We start from the raw sequence: 21531 nt of genomic DNA on the forward strand, positions 1-21531 counted from the left end.
TAGCAGAGTCCAGAGAAGCTCATCACCAGTTTAGCTGCAGGGTCATGAGTTATGTGGTCAAAGCACCTCATGAAGACCTTTTATGAGATCATGATCTACATTAACGGAAGGACTGCCCACGTAGGCAAAATCATAGATCCTTGAAGTATAAGGGTGTTAACTGTGATATTAGGTGAAATCTTTGACTAGAAAGCATGTCAGTTTGGTTTTGTACCCTGAGTTGGCCCTGCATATTCCCCTTTCTGTGGCTTTGCTCATACTCTTAGCTTCTCCTCTGCCTGGCATAGCCTCTGTAACAAAAGAATACCAGGTTAGAAGGGGCTCAGCTCTTATAAGGTTAGGCAATTGAGCTCAACATTTATTCAATGCCTACTATGTGCCAGATAACTATACCAGGCACTGGCCACAGAACCTTGTGGTAATAATAACTCATATTTATGCAGCACTTAAGGGATTACAAAGCACGATCCTCTGAGTTAGGCAGTGAAAGTGCTTTTATCCTCATCTTGCAGACGAGAAAACTGAAACTCAGAGAAGGCAACTAGTTTGTTCAGGGTCGCACAACTAGCAAGTGTTAGAGCCATGATTTAAACTCAGGTCTTGTACCACCCTACCTTGATAATGGTTACTTGTGTGTGCCTCATCATTCTTACTAGATTGTAGGCATCTCGAGGACAATGTGCTGGACCTTATTTGTCTTTGTATCTTTAAAATACTGCCTCGAGCACAACTGGCATTCAATAAACATTTGTTGATTTGAATTGAGTTAAGAATTCGGACATCACTCACTTTTACAAACTGAGCCTGTGCTACAGCCACATTTATGGATTATCCATTTAGTTGCTTGACAAATACAACAACGGGGAATAGGGAGAACCATTTTGATGATTTACCAAAATAACGAAGTTGATTTTCTTTGGGGTTTGCTGTGTTTTTTTTATAAAAATGGATTTTTATGACTACAGAATACGTATTTCTAAAATGAAGTGAAATCTCAAGACATGTGAATTAAGAACCAAGAGGCTTTTTATTGATTTTTAAGATTTTTTGCACAAGAATATATGTGCAAATCAGGAGATGTGAATTACATTATGATGTTATTACTGAAAGATAAATTATAGTTTTAAAATTATTTTCTAAATCACACTGACTCATTAAAATTGCACTGAGGACATGATTTGATTTTTATTCTGGACTTTTTGATTTTGCTTAAATTAATAGATAAGCAAAGAACCTTTATAGTTGTAGTTGAATATATTCAATTTACCGTTTGTTAGTAAGCTGAGAATGTTCCAAACTAAGGATATTCCAGTCGCAGTCATTTTCACCAGAAATCAGGAATCTTCCACATTTTTTATGGGAAAGTGAAATCCTGAATACTCAACAGTAACGGTGAAATGGGTACCTCCTTTAGGCAGCCATGGCCAGCTGCCTTAATGGCATGGTCTAGTGAGTCCTACAAGGCCCACTTGCCTCCATACTTCATTCCTGCCCACGTGCCTGAAATCCAGAACGTTTATTTCTCACTTAGGAGTTGACATCCTTTTTAGAAGTGGTATGCCCAGTTGTTTACCTGTTTCTTTTAGTTTAGGGAGAGAAGCAGTGATGTTACCTGAGGGAGTACCTTCAGACCCTGATGTAACAGAGAAATGTTTATGGGGGAAAAGGGATGAGGAAAAATCTGAAATATGGATCAGTGCCTAAAGGGAAGTTTGGGATCCTTTTAAGTGGTTAGCAGGGAACATAATGCTAATGGATGCCTAGAGGCATAGTGCCAATAAGAAGGGAAAGGATTTGCTCACACTAATTCATACTCCTGCCTAGGTTCATTGCAAGTCCCTTGTATTGGCCAAATAAAGTCACTTAAATTCTTGATTTCTTACAGTTAACCTAATTAGAGTTTGTAACATATAATAACTAACATATATAGTATATTTTAGAAAAGATATATATACACACACACATTTGTGTATACATGTGTGTACATACATATAATCTCATTTAATCTTTCAAACAACTCTGTAAGGTAGATGGTGTTAGAATTACCATTTTACAACTGAGGGAACTGAGGCTGAGAGAAGTTAAATGAGTTGCCAACAGTCGTAGAGCTACTAAGTATCTGAGGTGGAATTTGAACTCAGGTCTTCCTGGTGCTCCAACCAATTTATGTTACTCATAGTTTGTCTATTACAGTGATTTCTGCGGTGGCAGTTTTCCCAGAGTAGATTTCCCAGCAATAAAGGACTGTCAGATAAGATCTACTTATCCCTTCCCTGTTGCTAACACCAATGACCTGACAGTAAGAAGTTAACCAAAGGAAGTTTTAGGCTCTAAGAAAGGGGGAAAATGGGAGACAGCACCTACCATGTGTAATAACAGTAAAGCATAATGGCAGTGTGCCATGAGTTCCCATTTGAGATTTCTGAATGATAAACAGCCTCGAAATCACCCAACTGTGCTGTGGGAATTGGCTATAGAATAAGACTCAAGAAGAGATCCATCTTAAAACAAGGAGTAGGAGAAGAGTGAAAGAGCAGATGAGGAAGACTTTTCAACCAGCCCATTGCTTGCTTGCTTGCTTTAAAAAAAAAAAAAAAAGATTTTTTTTAAGTTGTTTAGTTTTTTAAAAAATCTTTTATTTGACAATTTTTTTATTTGTCACTCATTTCAGTCCTGACTCTCTGGGACCTCATTTGGGGTTTTCTTGGCAGAGATACTGGAGTGGTTTGCCATTTTCTTCTTCAGCTCATTTTACATATGAGGAAACTGAATCAAACAGGATTAAGTGACTTGCCCAGAGTTATACAGCCAATAACTATCTAAGGGTGAATTTGAACTCATGAAGAGGGGTTTGCTACTACCAGGCCCACAATAGAAACCTTCCTTGGAGCAAAGAAATGCATTTAGGAGAAACAAACCTAGAGATGTAAAGGACCTCAGAAGGTTTCTAGTACAACTCCATCATTTTACACGTGAAGAAGCTGCGGCCCAGGGTAGTTACATGATCTGTATAAGTTCATTCAAGAATTTGTATCCAGTTCTTCTGCAGAGGCGGTGTGCCCTGTCCATTGTTCTATCCTTGCTAATGTCAGTCTGTACATATGCCAAAAGCTATTACTGTAGGCAGTGGTGTGCTGGAGCCGGGTCAAGTGGCTCAGAGCCAGTAGTTTAATTTTCATTGTAAACATTTATGCCTCAGAAATCGACAAATGTTACAAACCAAGACTTGATGTGTTGTTTTGTTTGTTGCGTAGACTTAAGAAAGTGACAGATAAAATGTTAATAATACAAATGTCTGAGGTCACATTTGAATTCAGATCCTCCTAACTCTAAGGTGCTCTAACCACTATGCCACCTAGCTGCCCCCTCGTTAAGATTCAGAGTATGTTGTGGATACATTTTTTTTCTGGAGAGGCAGCTTGTTAGGCATTTACCATCACGCTCCTGCCTACAGTCAGTATTTCTTTACTGTGAAGGGAGAGATGTTTTTCTTTGTCATTTCTTTGGAGTCCTTATTGGTTATCGCAGTAACGTGAATTCTGATTGTCTATTGTTAGTCTCTTGTGGTGATTGGAAGTTAGGTGGCATAGGAGATAGAGTTCTCGACTTGGAGTTAAGAAGACCTTAATTCAAATCCTGCCCTGACACTTACTTGCTGTGTGATACCCTGGGCATGTCCGTTAACCTCTCTGCCTCAGTTTCCTTACCTGTGAAACAAGAATAATAGCATCTACCTCCCAAGGTTGTTGTAAGGATTAAACAAGTTTACATATAAAACACTTTGCAAATCTTAAGGCACTATAAATACTAGCTATTGATATTATTTTATTCCCTTGGTTCTGAATATTTAGCTATGCATGACTTCATGCAGACCTTGTCAAATTTCTCTGAATTCTTCATATTCATCTCTTTTGATGACAGTCGTATTTCTTTACGTTCACATACCATAATTTGGTTCCCCAGTCAGTGGGTATTCACTTTGCTTCCAGTTGTTTGTGAACAAAAAATTGTGCTACCAATATTTTCATGTAAATGGCATGTTTTCTTTTGGCTTTGACCTCTTTGGTGTAAATATCTAGTGGTATCACTGAATATTATCACTCTTCTCACTTTTCTGTCTACTTTCCACTTCTTTCCAGAATTGTGGAACCAATTCACAGATCAGCCAACTTGTATTAGTCCTATCATTTCATAATCCCTGCAACATTAATTACTTTGAGATTTTATTGTCTATTAGTCTCCTGAGTGCAGGGTGAAACCTCAGAGATGTTTTAATTTTCATTTTGAATTATTAGTGACTTGGGACACATTTTTTCCTATGATCACTTAAATTTCTTCTTCAAAATATGGTTAATTTCCTTTGACTACTTTTCTACAACCCTTGTGTGAGGGACTGCGAAAATTAAGTTGTGTCCACAATAAGTTATTGTTAATTGATGAAGTCATTGAGAATAAATTTAGATAATAAGGCCAACAGACTGCAGGTGGACTCAACCAATCAAAAGACAGACAGTGGCCTTCAGAAAATTACAAAGTTTTTGATAAAGGAACCAAATCTCCAGCTCGCTGGAAGTAGCCAAGAAAAATGACCTAGAGTTACCTGGAGAAGGCTTTTCTTCACTGTGCTTGCTTAATGAACTTCATGCATATAAGCAGACACTCCCCATACAAAATTATCTCCTCATTTTCTGATCATGGGTCCTATATTAGAGCATGTTTGGGAGGGGGGAATTGTACTAAGGGGGGTTACATAATGGGCATGTAGAAAAGATTATGATCTGTCTTGAACTAATGGTATATAGCTTATCTCACTTCTGTATTCAGTGCTCCCTCCTTCTGAAAAGAGGATGGAGCCTTCTTTGGCCAAAGTGATCAATTCCTTTGAACCTGTGCTGCAATAAATTTTACTTGATACCTTATTAGTGTCAAGAGTGTCTCTAACACTTGCCGCACTGTTTTCTCCACCTGCCAGAGAAGAGAAAATAGAGTTCACTATTGAGATTCAGTCACTTGCAAAATGTTTACTAAATGGGGTAGGTATATTTATAGAGTAGGAGGGGAAACTGCTGAGTGAATAGGGAGAAAATTTGTCCCATTGTTAAGAAAGTAAGTGTAAAATTATGAAGGAAAAGGGCATTTCCTCCTCTCCTCTTCAGGGCATACACATAGAGACTGAGCACATGCAGTAATACTTAAGATTCCTATTCCTTGTGTTGAGCTTATAGAGAAAGAGACTAGAAATCAGCTTGAGACTTTCTGGAAGTAGGCTTCTTAGGACAGCAGAGATGTGTTGTGAAGAATAAAATGTAGGGCTTAAAGACAGCTATGATGAGACACCATTACATGTCAATATGCATTCTTCTCCAAGCATCTGAGGGGAATAAAAATAACCAATTGAAAAATAGAATTACAGAACTGGAAGGACCCTTAGAGGTCATGGTAGCCTATCCCCCATTTTACAGATATAGCAACTGAAACCTGGAGAGTTTAATGACTTTCTCAAGATCATTGAGCTGGCTAAAGGCCAACGTTGGAAATCAATGTTGTGATTTCAAGTGCATGAGAACCTTTCTATTACAGCATACTGTATATAAGGAACCCCAAACCATAGGGAATTAATACCTTTCCTAACTTACTTATCTATTGGTTCGCTTTCCCAAATATTTCAGTTGTTCTAACAGTCTTCATCTCAGAAACAGCCCAAACAAGTGTCATCTGTTCCCTCTATGCTGGATGACTTTATGGGCAATAGAAAGAGCTTCTTCTCTCCTCTTTCCCCCAAAACCTCTAATCCCTTGCAGCAGTGGTGACTTGAAATTCTACTGTGGGAGATTCACTTCTTAGATCTTTTAGAATGAAGTGTCACCTGTGAGAATCAGCAGAAAGTCTAGTGTAGCTGGAATAACCCTTCAGCTTTTGAATACACACATGGGGCAACAGTTCTTTCTGACCTCCCCCTTGGCTCTCTCTAATATTGTGTCCTCGTGGAAATCCTTCCATGAGTTTCCTGTGTGTTGTGATATCCCATTTCAAGGAATGCTGGCCCCACCCAAACCCCAGTCTTCAAAAGGGCCACCTAAGGTTTGTTGTTTTGTTTGTTCTGACTCTGTTTTTCATAAAGTCCTTATAACTGCAATAGCTTAGTTAGACATGCTGCTAAGATTCTGTTGGTCCACCTCCCTGTGACTTTTCTACATGATCCCATGAAAGAAAAGCTCTTGGAGTGCTAAGGAGGTTCGCAAGGCCTTCTTGACAAGGTAGAGGGTAGCCAGATTTTCCAGATATTTTGGATACAAATGACAGAAATGAATCACAGGGAAGAAGCTTTTATAAACCTCCTTTTGATACAGAAAAATTCAGATTATTTCCCCATGATGTCAAAACTTCAAGATGGAAAGTTGAAAAGAAAAAAATCACCTAGATGTTTTGAAATATCCAGATCTTTGACATAATAGAGGCAAAATATCCATAAGACTGATTCAATTTTTCACTTTGATTCTGTTCCCTGGAAACATCCACTCAGATATTCTTTACGTTTTTTCTCCTTCCTCCGCTCTCATTTCTCTCTACCTACCTCTTTTCACATTATACACCATTAGTGACTATAAAAGATATCAGAAAGTAACTAGAATCCATTTTGAATATCAAGTGGAGGAGTAGATGAGGATAAATTGCCAACTGCTATTTAATAGCTAGGTTGGTTGTTTTTTTTCCCACCTGCCAAGGTAGAAGACATGAAATTTCCTCTTGGGAAGGAGTTATTTGCAGAGGGTCCCCTAAGTACAAGAGGGTTATTTATGGAGTGTGTAAAAAGAGCTGACTGTACAGGGAGAGAATATACAGAGTTTCTCTTTCCAGGGAGGTAGAATGTATGGAGAGCACTTGGAAGACTCTAAAACTAAATTATTTCTACCTCTGAGAGTTACCTTACTTTGATACTTGGAGGGAATCTATCCTCATTGAAGTGGCTATTCCCGACAGAGGGGCAGATTACAACTCATCTGTGCTTTCTCATTGAGTGCCACATTTGTCCACATCTTCTCTTTAGTCCTCCATAGGGGGTCCACCAAACATGTCAGGTCCTTCTGCAGGATCTCTTAAATGTATATAGGTGCCAGTGGATCAAATGGGCAGCACAACTGATATCCTTTCTTCTCATTATGTGATTTACCCTTCTGCTTTTCTGGTCACATATCTCCGACTTTTTTCAAAGTCAAATCTTTGAATCTTTTATACCACTTATTTTGTAAGATTTTTCATTGACAATATTCTTTAGCCTATTTTATACCTTCTAAATGTCTTTTTTTTTGCCATCTGAGTAAGCTTCAATTTTAGTTCTTCAGAATTCCTTGACTCATAGCCAAATCAGACAGCACTAAAAGATTATTGATGTTCTTAAAAATGGCCTATTGATGTTCTTAAAAATGGCCTTTGTTTCAGGGGAAAGTTTGTGATCATTAAAAGCACTGCATAATTGTCCAAATTCAATCTAGCTCATTCTTACTCCTATTTAATTTTAGACCCATTTCATCATGAATTATCTACCCAAAATATATCTATTGGTGAACCAATCAACTCTATGTCATAGTCTGCACAATAGCATTCTTCATTCACTTGGTTTTTTCCTGTTAGAATAGTTAGGCCAAAATCTTTGAAGTAATTATGGGTTTCATTTAAGCAATTCTTGAATGTTTTAAGTCTTGCTAAACTAGCGTAACGTTATCTACAAACAAAGTATCTGTGGAAATTCACAGACCTACAGGGAATCTCTTTCTTTTAGATCTATCTTCCATGACAGTGGTAAAAAACCTTTGACAAGATTTTATGACACACCGGATATTAATAATCAGAAGATTGTATAGCAAAGTTGTCTGTTGTATCTTTAAAGAATTCTTGTATGATTTTGGTATCTACTTGAATTTTTGTTGGAGAAAAGCCTTTGAAGTCATCGTTTGTTCTACCAAATGAAAAACGTTTTTAGTTTAAAAACTGTAACCATGATAGAATTTTGTATTGCTATAGAATATTGTCTGCAAATGCCTGCCCTGTTAGCTTCTCTTATCTCATCTGGATGTTCTTTATGTATGTGCAGAAAGTCTGATAAAATTTTATGGAGATTGGAAAGTAGATATGAGCACAGTTATTGGTATTTTCCCAGTGGACATATATTTTGGCTATACTAAGGTCTGAGTTTTTCCCCAAGGTTTTGCTAGCCTGTTCTTTGCCAGTGCTGTGTATTACCAATACGTTGCCAAGACAAAATTGACTCATCAGTACTTTCAAAATTGCCTCAACTGCAGTAGGGATGTCCTTTGTATTTGATTCAGTCCACGAGCTCTTCTCACCCTAGTTTTCTTTAGCGCGATTCCTTCTGATTCATGCAGCATATTGGAGACTATGATGGCCATCTAAACTGTAGTGATTCTTCCGTCACTGATAAAAGAAAATGTTTTGTTCTAGGAATCTTCACAATCTTTCCCATTTTCCTCTGTTCTTTGTTCTCCCTTCACATTCATCTTCATGTGCCCTTGTCATGATTCTGCAGTTGAGTCTCTTACAAAGCTTCCTATAAAGCTATTTCCACAGCTTCTCTCTTTTCTGTGAAGCAGTACTACTCACAATCTTCCACTCTCTTCCTTTATAAAATTTTATAAATGAGTCTGTATTTTTAAAAAGTATTTCCCTTAGCTCCCTATCTTTTTGTGTGGCAAGAAGGGAGAATTTGCTGAATGACATGTTTTCTAGGCCCTTTTGGTCCCTTTATGGTGGCAGTTTATTGGTACTGGTTAAACTTCCTTCAGAAACTGTTGTTTAGTCATTTTTCAGTTCTGAGTCTTCATGACCCTTTTTGGGGGCCATCTTGGCAAAGATACTGGAGTGGTTTGCCATTTTCTTTTCCAGCTCATTTTATAGATGAAGAAACTGAGGCAAACAGGGTTAAGTGACTTGCCCAGGGTCCCACACTCAAGTATCTGAGGTCAGATTTGAACTCAGGAAGATGAGTTTTCCTGACTCCAGGCCTGGCACTCTATCTGCTGTGCCACCTAGCTATTGATATGATGTCTGTTTAAAGGCTTGTTCTTTTATCTACCTCCTGTTTTCCAGCGTCAATAGCTTATTTAAATCTGTCAGGTTAGAGTTGCCTGACTTGTGCACTCCAGCTTCTTGTTTTTACTCTCTTCCAGTTTGGTATTAATTTTGTTCTTTAATGTAATGAGTAAATAGTCTAACAAATACAAAGATGCATGGTTCAAAAATGAGTCCTACCGCTATTTACTATTTCTCTTTTTATACCCAACACAATGTGATACGTAGAAAGCACCTAATTGATTGAATATTAGAATATAGCCCATTAAATCTTTTGTAATTTTATTTGGTGCTCACCATGTCCAGAATCTCCCAACTATCTTCTCAAAAAATATTTCATGAGTATGTGTGAAATTTTTGTATATTTTTTATTTCTCTTGATTCTTACTTCTAAACCACATCTAACATTTTAACCATGTTTTCCTATGCCTGCCTTTGCATTGAAGTCAGTGAATATTAAATATTGACAATTTAGATGCTCTTATCAAATTCTTTATAGAATTTCTCTACTTCTTTGTCCCTAGCCACAGATGTTGCTGAATAAATTGTAATTATTTTCAGGGTGGTCGTTTTGCAAATGCTTGACATGAGCATGGCAATACACGATGAACAAGTGTCCCATAATATTATGGATTATTCTTGCCTTTGTACATAAAATAAAACCAACCTCACTTATTCGCCTTTATTAGCAGAACCTGTGAATATCTTTACATTTAGCTGTAATTCCCATTTCTCTTCTGGTTTTGTTTATAGTGAGAGTATTGAGATTGACGTTTCATTCATTCCAACAATATGTCCACTCATTGGTCACTGGACCACTAATATATATTCCTCGCAATTGAGTAGCTCCTTCATGAAGACCAGTGTAGATAAATATGAACTGGCTTATCACCAGCAGGCAGGCCATTGATGGTGATTTTTTTGGCTGTGGCAGTGAATGAAACAAAGACAATACCAGATGTACTACAAATCTATAATACCGGTTTCTGCTTCTGCAGTGAAGGAAACAAAAGAGTGGAAAGGAAGAAAAAAGATGTTTAAAAAAACCCACAATGCTTTTAGACTGTCTGCAAACTAACTTAGCATGTAGATAACATTATGAAGTAGAATTCCTCTTTAAACTCTTGTTTTGGAAAGAGTTTATTGAGTAGTATCAGAATTAAAGTTGCATTTTGCAGGTCTTTCAACCTAGGAGCACCAAAACTGGATTTGAAATCATATTCTAACTATGACCTCTTGGGAGGAAACTGAGGGTATTTACCCATTGCTTAAAGTGTGTTTTAATTCTCCCCAAGAAAACTATATATAGCAAAAACTTACAGAAAATTACAAGAATGAGTATCAATAGCCGTTACTTAATTGTTGTTTGATTAAAGTATTATCTTTCCTCTGCATTATAACTCCTACTTCTCCATTTTAAGCCTTTTATCCTTTGCTTAGAGGAGCTCAAAGACATTGAAAACTTAGCAGTGATTTTCCATAGCTATGACAAATTTAAATTAAATATTCAGGCAGTATTCCCCAGGTGCTGTTTCCCTAATTCCCATTTGATCAGTGGGCCCGCCTGGGTACTAGCATTACTGTGTATTCGGAATTCTAGAGGTAACCCTGAGGAACTGAGATTTCTAGTGGTGTTGTGCATGATCCCCAACTTGTATACTTTCTATTGACTAACAGCCAACCGTCTTAATTTGCTCTTAACAAAGGTACTTAATAAAATGGTACAGAAAGAACAGTAGGCACAAAAAATCCTGCCAAAAAGTCTGGAGCATTCTCTTCTTTTGCACGTACACACGCAGTCCCTGGAAAGTAGCCTCAAATTAAAGTGTGATGGAAAGGCACACATGGAGCAACCACAGATGGCAATGAAATACTTCCCTTTGTAGAGTCCTCATAAAGTTCTGCTAGGCTCTGAGGTTCCATATCCAACATTGTCCCTGCCATGAGAGTCATACTCCCTGAAGCTGCTTCCTCTCTTGGGTGGCTGTCCTCCTATATCTGTCTGTTCCCATGTTTCCTCCCATTTAGGAATGTCATTTCCTACTGTCGTCTCCTCTCCAGTAACATAGTCTGTAGAAGGGAGGGGATAAATAGTGTGAAACTCTACTCCTGCCTTCTCACCTCCCAAGGGCAACTTCTTCTTAGGGGTTTGACTGAAACTAGAATCCTCAGGTCTCAAGATTAAATCTTCCACCGCTGGGTTGGACCCCTCTTGGCTAGGGAACTGCTAAAATTGTTTACTCTATAATGTTCCTGTAGACTGGCTAGTTTGTGTGCTTTGCTGATCACTCTTCTTTTTCCTACTTGACTCAATCAAAGAAATTCATTCTTCGGGATATAGACAGAGCCTTGCTACATATCATGTTCATTGATTGATTGATTGATTCTGTAATAACCAAAGAGGCATCCTTACCTGATAAAGATAGCAGGGCCGGAGAATCTTGGTAATTGGGCAGAGGGAGAGTGGAACCCTACTCCTGACAGTAAAAGAAATGTGACCTAGACCTTTCAGTGGGGGTAATTTCAAGAAGCAGGTTTGGAGAAGAGCATCCTGTGTAGGAAACTTTTTTGTTTACCTGGCTTTTACTTGGTATTTGCTATTCAAATCCTAGCACTAGCACTGTAACTAGAGTGGTGCCTTGAGGTCAGGGGCCACCTTTTCCTGTAATGCTTGTACACACAAAATGGTTATTGGATGAATTAGATACTTAATAAAAATATTTTCATAATGACACATGAAAATAATTTATTTTTGAGCCAGTAAAAATGTATACAATCTTAGTTCCATCCTCATTTCCCTCTAACTCCCACTCTTTTATGTATAGAATATGAAGAAATATATTTTGAATCTATATCTGTCTGTCTTTGTTAGTTTTATTTCCATACAATCTGAATAAAAGTCATTAAATTGTCTACAAGAGTTACCACAACGTGTTTATAGAGCGTATCTGAAGTAAAGTTTTAGCTTTGAAATATTTTTTCAATTTAAAAAAATTAAGAAATATTTATGCCTTAAACAGAAGGGAATTACATACTATGGTGTGGGAAAAATACAAGAATAACATGGAGAAGTTAACATTTGAATTGTAAAGTTAATCTTCTATTTTCTTCTTCACAGGTCTTACTAAGAAAAATGGCTGAACTCAATACTCATGTGAATATCAAGGAAAAGGTAAGATGAAGTAATGATATCTATATTTCAGAGATATTGCATGGATATCTGTATCCATTAATAATATGTATATCAACATGTACACATACATATATGTGTATACGTATTCACATGCGTGCATATGTGTGTATGAATGCATGTATGTGAATGAGTGTGCATGTAGGTTGAGAAAACTGAAAGCCAATGATTTTCCCAAGTCAGAGGCAGGACTTGAACTCATGTTTTTCTGAATCCATGTCTAGCACTTCTTTCATTACTCCGTGGTATGGGGAAAAAATAGAAATATTTTATTTCCTTCAACATTCATGAAGTGCTTTTTACCCCAGTTTCCAAATTCCTGTAGCTCCCACAAATGCCAAGTGTTGAGAAAGACGCAAAATTCTTCATTTCCACTCTTGCCTATTGTTTCCTGCAAGCAGATTGATGTCCTGCAGCCTGAAGCCTTTATGTATAGTTTGGTCTAAGAAAATGAGAAACCTACCAAGGAATGGTCAGTCAGAGAGATAACCAGAAATTATGTATTAGGGGGCCCAGAAGTCAGAGTGAACATAAAAATAATAAACTGGCAGAGTATTCTAGGAAGGAAATTCCAGCTGAGTGCTGAGCATTTTAAGTGGACTAGAGCCCCCAAATGCCCCAGAATGGGATGTGGCCATATCCAGTGCACCAGCAAAGCTACACCTGTGCAACTTAGTTTTCTCAGATGGCAGAACCTTCTTACCCAACATGATATGCAAAAGATATTGGTGCCATGTCATATGTTCATGCATAACTTTTTGGGAAATGTAGTCAAATTCAAATAATTTACATTATTACATTTAATGATGTTAAATAAATTAAATGTAATCAAAAGAATCTCCCTCAGTGAATGAGACCTTTTTGACCCTAAGCCTTGTGAAAAATTATTTTTATGACTATATACTCTATGTACATACTTTGTTTCTTCCACTAATACCTCCTTACTTCTAATTTTTAATTCTATCACCTTTAAAACCTACATGAGATCTTATCTTTTGTGGTAAAGCCTTTCCCCGGTACTCCAACCCACAATAACCTCTCCTTTTTCTGAATCTTTCTAGCATTTCTTGCCAGTACAGTATGTTCTTTTGGTCTTTATTACACACGAGGCCATACCACCTAGATCTGATCTTATCATCGTGGATTCTTAGAAGTGATAGGGAACCCAGAGTCCATCTGGTCCAACCTGCACCAGAACAAGAATCACCCAAATAGCAAACATTCCCAACAAGTCCTCATCTACCCTTTACTTGAAGATCCCAAGTGAGGACCCCACTACATTCTGAGACAGTCCATTTCACTTTGGGATTCCTCAAAAATATTAGGAAAAAGTTTTTTTTTCTAATACCAGTGTCCATCTCTGCAACTTCAGCTTGCCTTCTAGGTCCAAGCAAAACAAATCTAATACCTCTTCCATATGATGACCCTGAAAACTCCTGAAGAATGCTAGTCTGCCATCCCCTAATCTTATCTCCAAACCAAACATTCTTATTTCCACCATCCAAACAATGAGCTCCAGGTTAGATCCCATTCTCTGACCATACTTTCTTGGATGTGCTCCAGCTTGTCATTGCACTTTTACACAGTTCTCTCTGTGTTGGGCTTAGAATCAGGAATGTTTGAGTTCAAATCCAAGCTTAGACACTTATTAGCTGTGTGAACCTGGGCAAGTAACTTAACCTATATCAACCTCAGTTTCTTTGACTATAAAATGGGGATGATAATGATGCCTACCTCACAAGGTTGTTGTGAGGATCAAATGAGACGATATTTTGTAAAGCATTTGGCACATTTCCTGGTACATCATAGATACTTAATAAATGTTTGTTCCTTACCTCCCTTATATTCTGGATGCTAAGCCATTTTCACTGCAGTCTCAGATAGCATTATCCCTTTAGCTACTAGAGACAGCTGGGTGGTGCAGTGGATAGAGCACTAGTGCAGGAGTCAAGAAGACCTGAGTTCAAATCTCACCTCAGACACTTGACACTCACTAGCTGTGTGACCTTGGGCAAGTCACTTCACCCCAATTGCCTCATCCTGGGTCATCTCCAGTCATCCTGAGGAATATCTGGTCACTGGATTCAGATGGCTCTGGAGGAGAAGTGAGGCTGGTGACCTGCACAGCCCTCCCTCACTCAGAACAAAGTCAAGTGCAAGTCATGTCATTATTTCTCTAATGGCATGGTCTTCTTCGGCAACGGTGGATGAACACACACATGCTATGTTTATGACGTTGAGTTGGCATACTACTAAAAGACCCAGATCTTTTTCATGGGAACTATTATCTTAGTCACAGTTTTGGTCATGTGAAATTGATTTTTTTAAACCCCAGTAGGGAGTTTTCCATTGATCCTAGTTGAGAGTGATGACAAAGATAAAGGCAATGATGAAGATGATGATGATTGTTTTAAGGTTTACAAACCACTCTACATATAAAGGTCTCATTTGATCCTCACAACAACTCTATCAAGTAGGTGCTGTTATTGCCCCCATTTTACAGATGAGAAAATCAAGCAAAAGTGAGGTTAAATGACTTTCCCAGAATGACTTAAAACTGGTAAGTGTCTGAGGTAGGATTTGAGCAGAAAGTAGATTTTCTAGTCAAGATCTATTTGGATCCTGTCTGTCTTCCAAAGTGCCAACTAGTCTTCCTAGCTTTATGTCATCTGCAGATTTGATAAGCATGCCTCCTATGCCTTCTAGCAATTCTGTGTTAAAATGTTAAATAGAAAAGAGACAAATGCACATCCCTGGGACTCTCCACTAGAAACCTCCTTCTGGGTTCATTTCTACTTCTCATTATGTATTATTATTGGCGTCCAGTAATTCAACTACTTCTAAAATCTCCTAGCTACTTTGTCATCTAGTCCTCATCACTCCACTTTTCCACAAGGATAGCATGGGAGTTTTTAAAATTCTTTGCTGAAATGTAGTATTATTATATTTGCAGCATTCCTTTGGCCTACTGGTCTAGGTACCCTATCATAAAAAGTAATAAGATTAGTCTAGCATGGCCCATACTTGATGTGGTTATGCTGGCTTTTAGTTTTCAGTACTTACCTGTTGAAATGTTCACAAATCATTCCTTTAGTAATATGTTTTAGAATTTTTCCAGACTTGAAAATCGTGTTCACTCATCTATGTTTGACCAGTTCCTCCTGCTTCCTTCCTTTGGAAATAGGAGTAATATATTTACCCTTCTTCAAAACACAGTGTAGTGTATGGTATAGTTCAGTGGATAGTGTGCTGATCTTGGAGTCAAGAAGACATCAGTTCTTATCTTACGGAACAGTATAATAATAATATTTACCTCACTGGGTTTTGTCTGAGACTCAAAAGAGACAGTGTCTGTAGTATCTTATAAACTTTAAAATCTAATATAAAGAGAAGTTACTATTACTACTACTACCACTACTACTGCTGCTGCTGCTGCTACTACTACTACTACTACTACTACTACTACTACTACTACTACTACTTTTGTTGCTGCTGCTGTTGCTACTACTACTACTACATCCCTAACCAGTGTTAAAGGAATACGTATTAGTCATTTATGGCTAAATTTTCCCATATATTATCAGCAAATGTATTCATATATGATAGTGTTTTTATCATTGTACTTTGGATAACTCATGAAAAAAACAGCATTATTATGAAAGAGAATGAATGTTATAATAGTAAGTATTATGAATCCAAATGATGGGTATCCCTCTAATCCATTTAGTGAATTATGTATTTTTATTATGCCAGGAGATTACTAGATTTCTTAACTTGGTAAGAGAATACTGTAAAGAAATAATGGAGAAACTCTGATGACTTAAAATTTTACATTGTTTTTCTTGAGTAAATTGTCTTCTTTAGTTTTTAGTTTCTATAAATATTTTTATGACTGACTTGTACCTCCTTCTAACCCATGTAGAAATGACATTTAAGCTCTGATAATTGATAATAATGTAGTAATTTTCCTTTATATATAGAATTTTAAGATCATAGGGAATGAGGTGCATTACTTATAATGATACCTAGCAAATACTGTGAACAATTAAGTCCTTAAAAATCCTTCTTGCCTGTGATAATGATGATCACACCCATCACTTCAGTTTCAACTAATACACCAATTCTGTAATGTATGAATTATACAATATCAGGTGCTATGGATATGATTCCATTTCTGTTCTCAAGCAGTTTTTGTCTAAACAGATACCTCATGATTTAAAGTTCAGTTATTAACACATCTGATATTTCCATTTACCATTACCTGTTGAGCAGATCAACTAGTTTTTTGATTAAATTTGTGTTTTCCTGATTAGAAACATAAAGATTTAAATTAGCTTTCTTGCTGTGATTGATATCAGAATCATTTCATCCTTTAAACTTTACTGTCCATTGATGTCTTCACCAAATAGGAAGCAAAATGGCGTGATGGGAAGAGCAGTAGCTTTGATGTCAAAAGACCTGAGTTAACATGCTGTGTGATCTTGGGCAAGTCCTAATCCAAACTTAACATCCCTGGGATTTAGTTTCTTTATCTGTAAAATCAACAGTTTAGATTAGATGGCCTCAAAGGTTCCTTGAAGCTCCAGATCTATGAGCCTACTTCAGAAAAGTGAAATATAGGTATAGAAATATCACTTGATTTTTCTTAAGGAAAGAAAGCTTTCAGTTTTTTCTAAGTAAAGAAAACTACTCAAGTTTCAGCAGAACATATAGTTTTGTAGAAAAAAGTTATCTTTCTTTGCCAGGTAGTCTTTAAACATTGAATCTTTGTGTTACCAATCACGAACATCTCAAATGTGTTGAGAATGTCTCCAAGTACCGCTTAGGAGGGGAGAGCATAATAATATATCTGTTCTAAACTGGGATCTTATATTTAGCACATGCTTTATTTCCACAAATTTTCTCTAAATAACTTTCTAAAAAGTGACATGCTGGAAACCAGAAGGGTTATTTATTACTGGCTGAAAAATTAGAGTAAGTATTGTGATTTTTTAGGAATATTCATAGGATCATAGAATTTACAGGTCAAAGGGACCTTAGATCATCTTTTTGACCCACTCTTTTTACAAATGAGTTAATTGAGTACACTAGAAGGTCATTGTGACTTGGGCAAGGTGGTATGTTGTAGAGGTAAGATTCCAGTTCAGACTTGCTGACTCCAAATCAAGTATTCTTTGTTCCACTAAAGGTAAATATAAAATAATATTTATAAAGCCCTTTACAAATCTCAAAGAGCTTTATTTTAAGCTGTTATTAACATGAACTAGTTATTATTAGACATTATGATTACTAGAGCAGGGATACTTAATGTGTTGTGTCAGTTGGTAAAGCCTATGGAATCCTCAGAATTATATTTTTAAATGCTTTAAAAATACATAATTAAATGCTTTAAAATACATAAAATACATAAGATCATGAAGAAAACATATGTTGAAACATAAATATCAAATATCAAAAAAATTTTCCAATGTGTGGATCCCAGGGTAAGAACCCCTGTTCTAGAATATTCTGTGCTCTTCAACTGATAGGAGAAATGGGGGGACAGAACCATGCCCAGGCCCCCAAATTGAGAGGCCCCAACAGGACTTTTATTCTCTAAACCACAAATGCAATTAATATTAGTACCTAGTTATCAAGAATAATTAGTTGAAATAGGACCCAGCCTTGCTCTGTCCTGCAGTCTCCACGTACTGGCTGGTGTCCCATAGTCTCTGGGTCTCTATCAGCAACTCAGTTTCTTTTTACAAGTGGGTTTGAGGTTTACTTTTTATGCTGCTGTATTGAGCTCATCTTATGAAACTTGCTCTGAATTTACGAAGAAAATGACATTGATGGTTCTGGTTGAAGACAAATCTAAATAGAGAAAAGCACCATTTTAAAGGTAGTTCTCGATTGTTTTGAAAAGTCAAAACAAAAAGCATATGTGAATACAAATCCAGATAAATACAAAAGACCCGACAAAACATTTTCATAAACATTATTATAATCTTCCCCATAATGGAACATAGTAGGGCTATAAATTATTAATATGAAAACTAGATAGGGCCAGGAGTTGAGAATAGGTGCATATTTTTCTTAAAACAAACCCTGCTTTGGGAGGAGAAACGAAAGGAAGTCTTCTCTAATGGAAATCTATATATTTCCAATATAAAAGAGACAGCATCTTTTTTTTTTTTTTAACATTTTAGTAGTGGAGGAACCCAGAATTTAAATGTATATGTTTAGGTAAAAGTCAAAATACCAATAATAATATAACAATAATCACTGGCATGTATATAGTATTTCATGGTTCCAGATAACTTTACATTCATGATCTCATTTGATCCTGATCATCAGCTGCAAGGTAGCTGATGCAGGTGTCATCAATAGCCAAGAGTTATATGACCCTTTAATGCTTGTGGAACACTTTCCGTGTATTATTAGCAGCTGCTGTGTGATGCAGTAGACAGAACACTGGACCTGCAGTGAGAAAGACCTGTGTTCAGACGTGGCCTCGTAACTTAGTGGTGTAACCCTGGGCAAGTCACTTAGCCTTTGTCTGCCTCAGTTTCCCCATTTGCAAAATGGGGATGATAGCACCTATTTCATAGGGTTGTTGTCAACATCAAATGAAATGATATTTGTAGAATACTTTGCAAATATTATAATATCATATGAATACTAAAATAAATAAATAAATAAATAATATAAATAGCATTGTAATAATCTAATTTGATCTTTACCACAACCTGTGATGTGAGTGCTATTTTACAAATGGGGACACAGCGAGGAACTTGTTCAAGATCGCATGGCTAGTAAGTGTCTGAAGCAGGATTCAAATTCAGACCTTCCAGACTCCAGGTCTAGTGTTCTCTCCAATGAGCCACCTGGCTACCTAGTATGCCCCTGCTACATATGAGGAGGCTAAAGGTCAGAGAATCCCAAATCAGACAAGTTGTGTGTGTGTGTGCGCACGCGCGCATGTGTGTGCATGTGTGTGTGTGTGAGAGAGAGAGAGAGAGAGAGAGAGCACTAAGGATTTTAACCTAAGTCTTCTGTCTTCAGTCTGATGCCCATTCCTCCAAGCCAGAATAACAGAAGACTGGATGCATGACAATGTGAAGAGTCTATACTAAATGAATGTAAAAATGGACCTGCCTTTTAAAACTTTCATGCTATTACTGAAACATTTTCAAGGACTCACACCTGAAATTACTGTAGTGGGCACATGACAGACTTGAAGTATTTGAAGAACTGCCGTGTGATGAGGGAATATACTTGTTCATCCCAGAAGGCAGAACTAAAACAATAGATGGGAATGGCAAAGAGTCCAGTTTAGGTTGAATTAAAGTAAAAAATTTTCCTGAAAATTCGAGCTCTCCAAAAGCTGCCTTGAGAGGTGGTGGGTTCTCCTGTACTTGAAAGGCTGGATGACCTCTTGTCAGGCATATCTTGGAGGTGATCATTTTTCAGATACAGGTTAGAGGGTCTCCATGGTCTCTCTTCAAAATCTGAAAATCATAATTCCAGTACCTTGCATGCCAATGCATGGAGTCAGAAGAGGGCAAGAGTAGCAGGCTAGCTTGGTAGGAATATAGAGTCTGCACAGGAGAAAAGATTGTGCAGTAAGTCTAGAGAAGTGTCTGCTGTGGCTGAGTTGATCTTGAGCAAGTCACTTAATTCAGCCTGTCGCCCCATTTATGAAATGGGGATAATAATAGCGCCCACCTTGGATAGGGTTGTCATTTAATCAAACGGGATAATAGTACTAGCTAACGTTTATGTAGTGCTTTGAGGTTTGCAAAGCACTTTGCCAATATTATCTTGTTTGATCTCAAAACAATTCTGGGAGGTAAGTGCTAATATTATCCCTGTTTCACAGTGAGTATCGTGGAAGCCCTTAATTGAAGCCTAAAAAGTTTGTGTTTTATTCTATTTGCAAGAAGGGAGGCACTGAAGATTTTTGAGCTGGAAAATGACAGATTTATACCTGTGCGTTAAAATGATCATTTTTAGCAGTTGAGTTATGAAATGGGAAAGGGGGAGACAAGGAGAACAACCAATTATGAGTTTAATGCAGTCATCTAGGTTACAGGCAATGAAAGCATAGATTAGATCAGTAGCGGTTTTGCATGGGGTGGAGAAGAGGGAGGTGAATCCTGTGTGGAGTTAACATTTTACAATCAACAGGATTTTGAAACTGATCAGATATGATGAACAAAGGAGAATGGCTCAAAGATGAACCTGAGATTTCAAGGATAGTTGACACAGATAACAATGGTCAATTTTGGAAGTATGTCCATTCTGTCATTGAGGGGTATTGATTTGAGATGCTGGTAGGAGAGCCAAATGAAGAACCAGTAGAATTCTTGGAATTCAAGAATGAAACTCAGGAGAGAGATTGGGTCTGGATCTATATACTTGGGGGTCATTGGCGCAAAATTAATCACTGAAGTGGTTGATGTGAATGGATAACATTAGCTAGGGAGAAAATAGAGAAATGAAAATGAAAAAAGAAAACTAAGGACAGAGCTTCGGGGGCCAACTAGACTTTGGGAATGAGAAAAGAAAGCTGAACTAGCAAAAGAGATGAAAAAGTAACAATCAGACAGAAAGGTTTAGAAACAGAAGAGCAGTGCTGTAGAAGCTCAGAACGAATGAAATAATCAAGAAACAGGCTTTGTACTTGGCAAGTAAGAGCTGGCCTTGTTTCAGGAGAAAGATGGGTATGAAAGCCAGATTTCGGGGGCTTAAAGACTAAGAGGGTAGTGAGGAAGTGAAGGCAGCTAATGTGTACTACTTTTAATAGAAGCTTATTAATCACAATTGTTAATATTTAACATTTACATAGCCCTTACTGTGTGCCAGGCCTTATGCTAAGTGCTTTACATTGACCTCATTTGATTCTCATAGTGACTTTAGGAGGTAGGTGTTTTTACCATTCTCATTTTGCAGATGATGAAACTGAGGCAGACAGAAGTTAAGTGACTTGCCCAGGGTCACACAGCTTAGACATAGTAGGTGTCTAAGGCGTGGATTTGAATGCAGGTTTTCTTGACTCCAGGCCCAGCGCTCTATATAATGCATTACCTTATTGTTGATCAGTCATTCAGTGATATCCAGCTCTACATGATCCCATCCCATGGAGTTTCTCCATGGAGTTTTCTTGGGAAAGATACTGGAGTAGTTTGCCATTTCCTTTTCCAATATGTCCCCATTTTGTAGACAAGGAACTAAGGAAAATAGGGGTTAAGTGACTTGTCCAGGGTCACACA

General features: G+C 37.4%; 1 protein-coding gene across 5 annotated transcripts in view; it reads left to right on the top strand.

Annotated features, from left to right (window-relative positions):
* Window positions 1-21531, top strand: part of SPATS2L (spermatogenesis associated serine rich 2 like) — a 228001-nt gene that overhangs the window by 113167 nt on the left and 93303 nt on the right. For all 5 annotated transcript variants that reach the window (XM_072612818.1, XM_072612820.1, XM_072612816.1 and 2 more), the window contains one exon: window positions 12206-12259. In XM_072612818.1, the coding sequence (XP_072468919.1) occupies window positions 12221-12259 (39 nt within the window). In that variant the 5' untranslated portion in view covers window positions 12206-12220. The remainder of the gene's footprint in view (window positions 1-12205; window positions 12260-21531) is intronic.

The sequence above is a fragment of the Notamacropus eugenii genome, chromosome 5 (genome assembly GCF_028372415.1).
Source record: "Notamacropus eugenii isolate mMacEug1 chromosome 5, mMacEug1.pri_v2, whole genome shotgun sequence".
NCBI lineage: Eukaryota > Metazoa > Chordata > Mammalia > Diprotodontia > Macropodidae > Notamacropus > Notamacropus eugenii.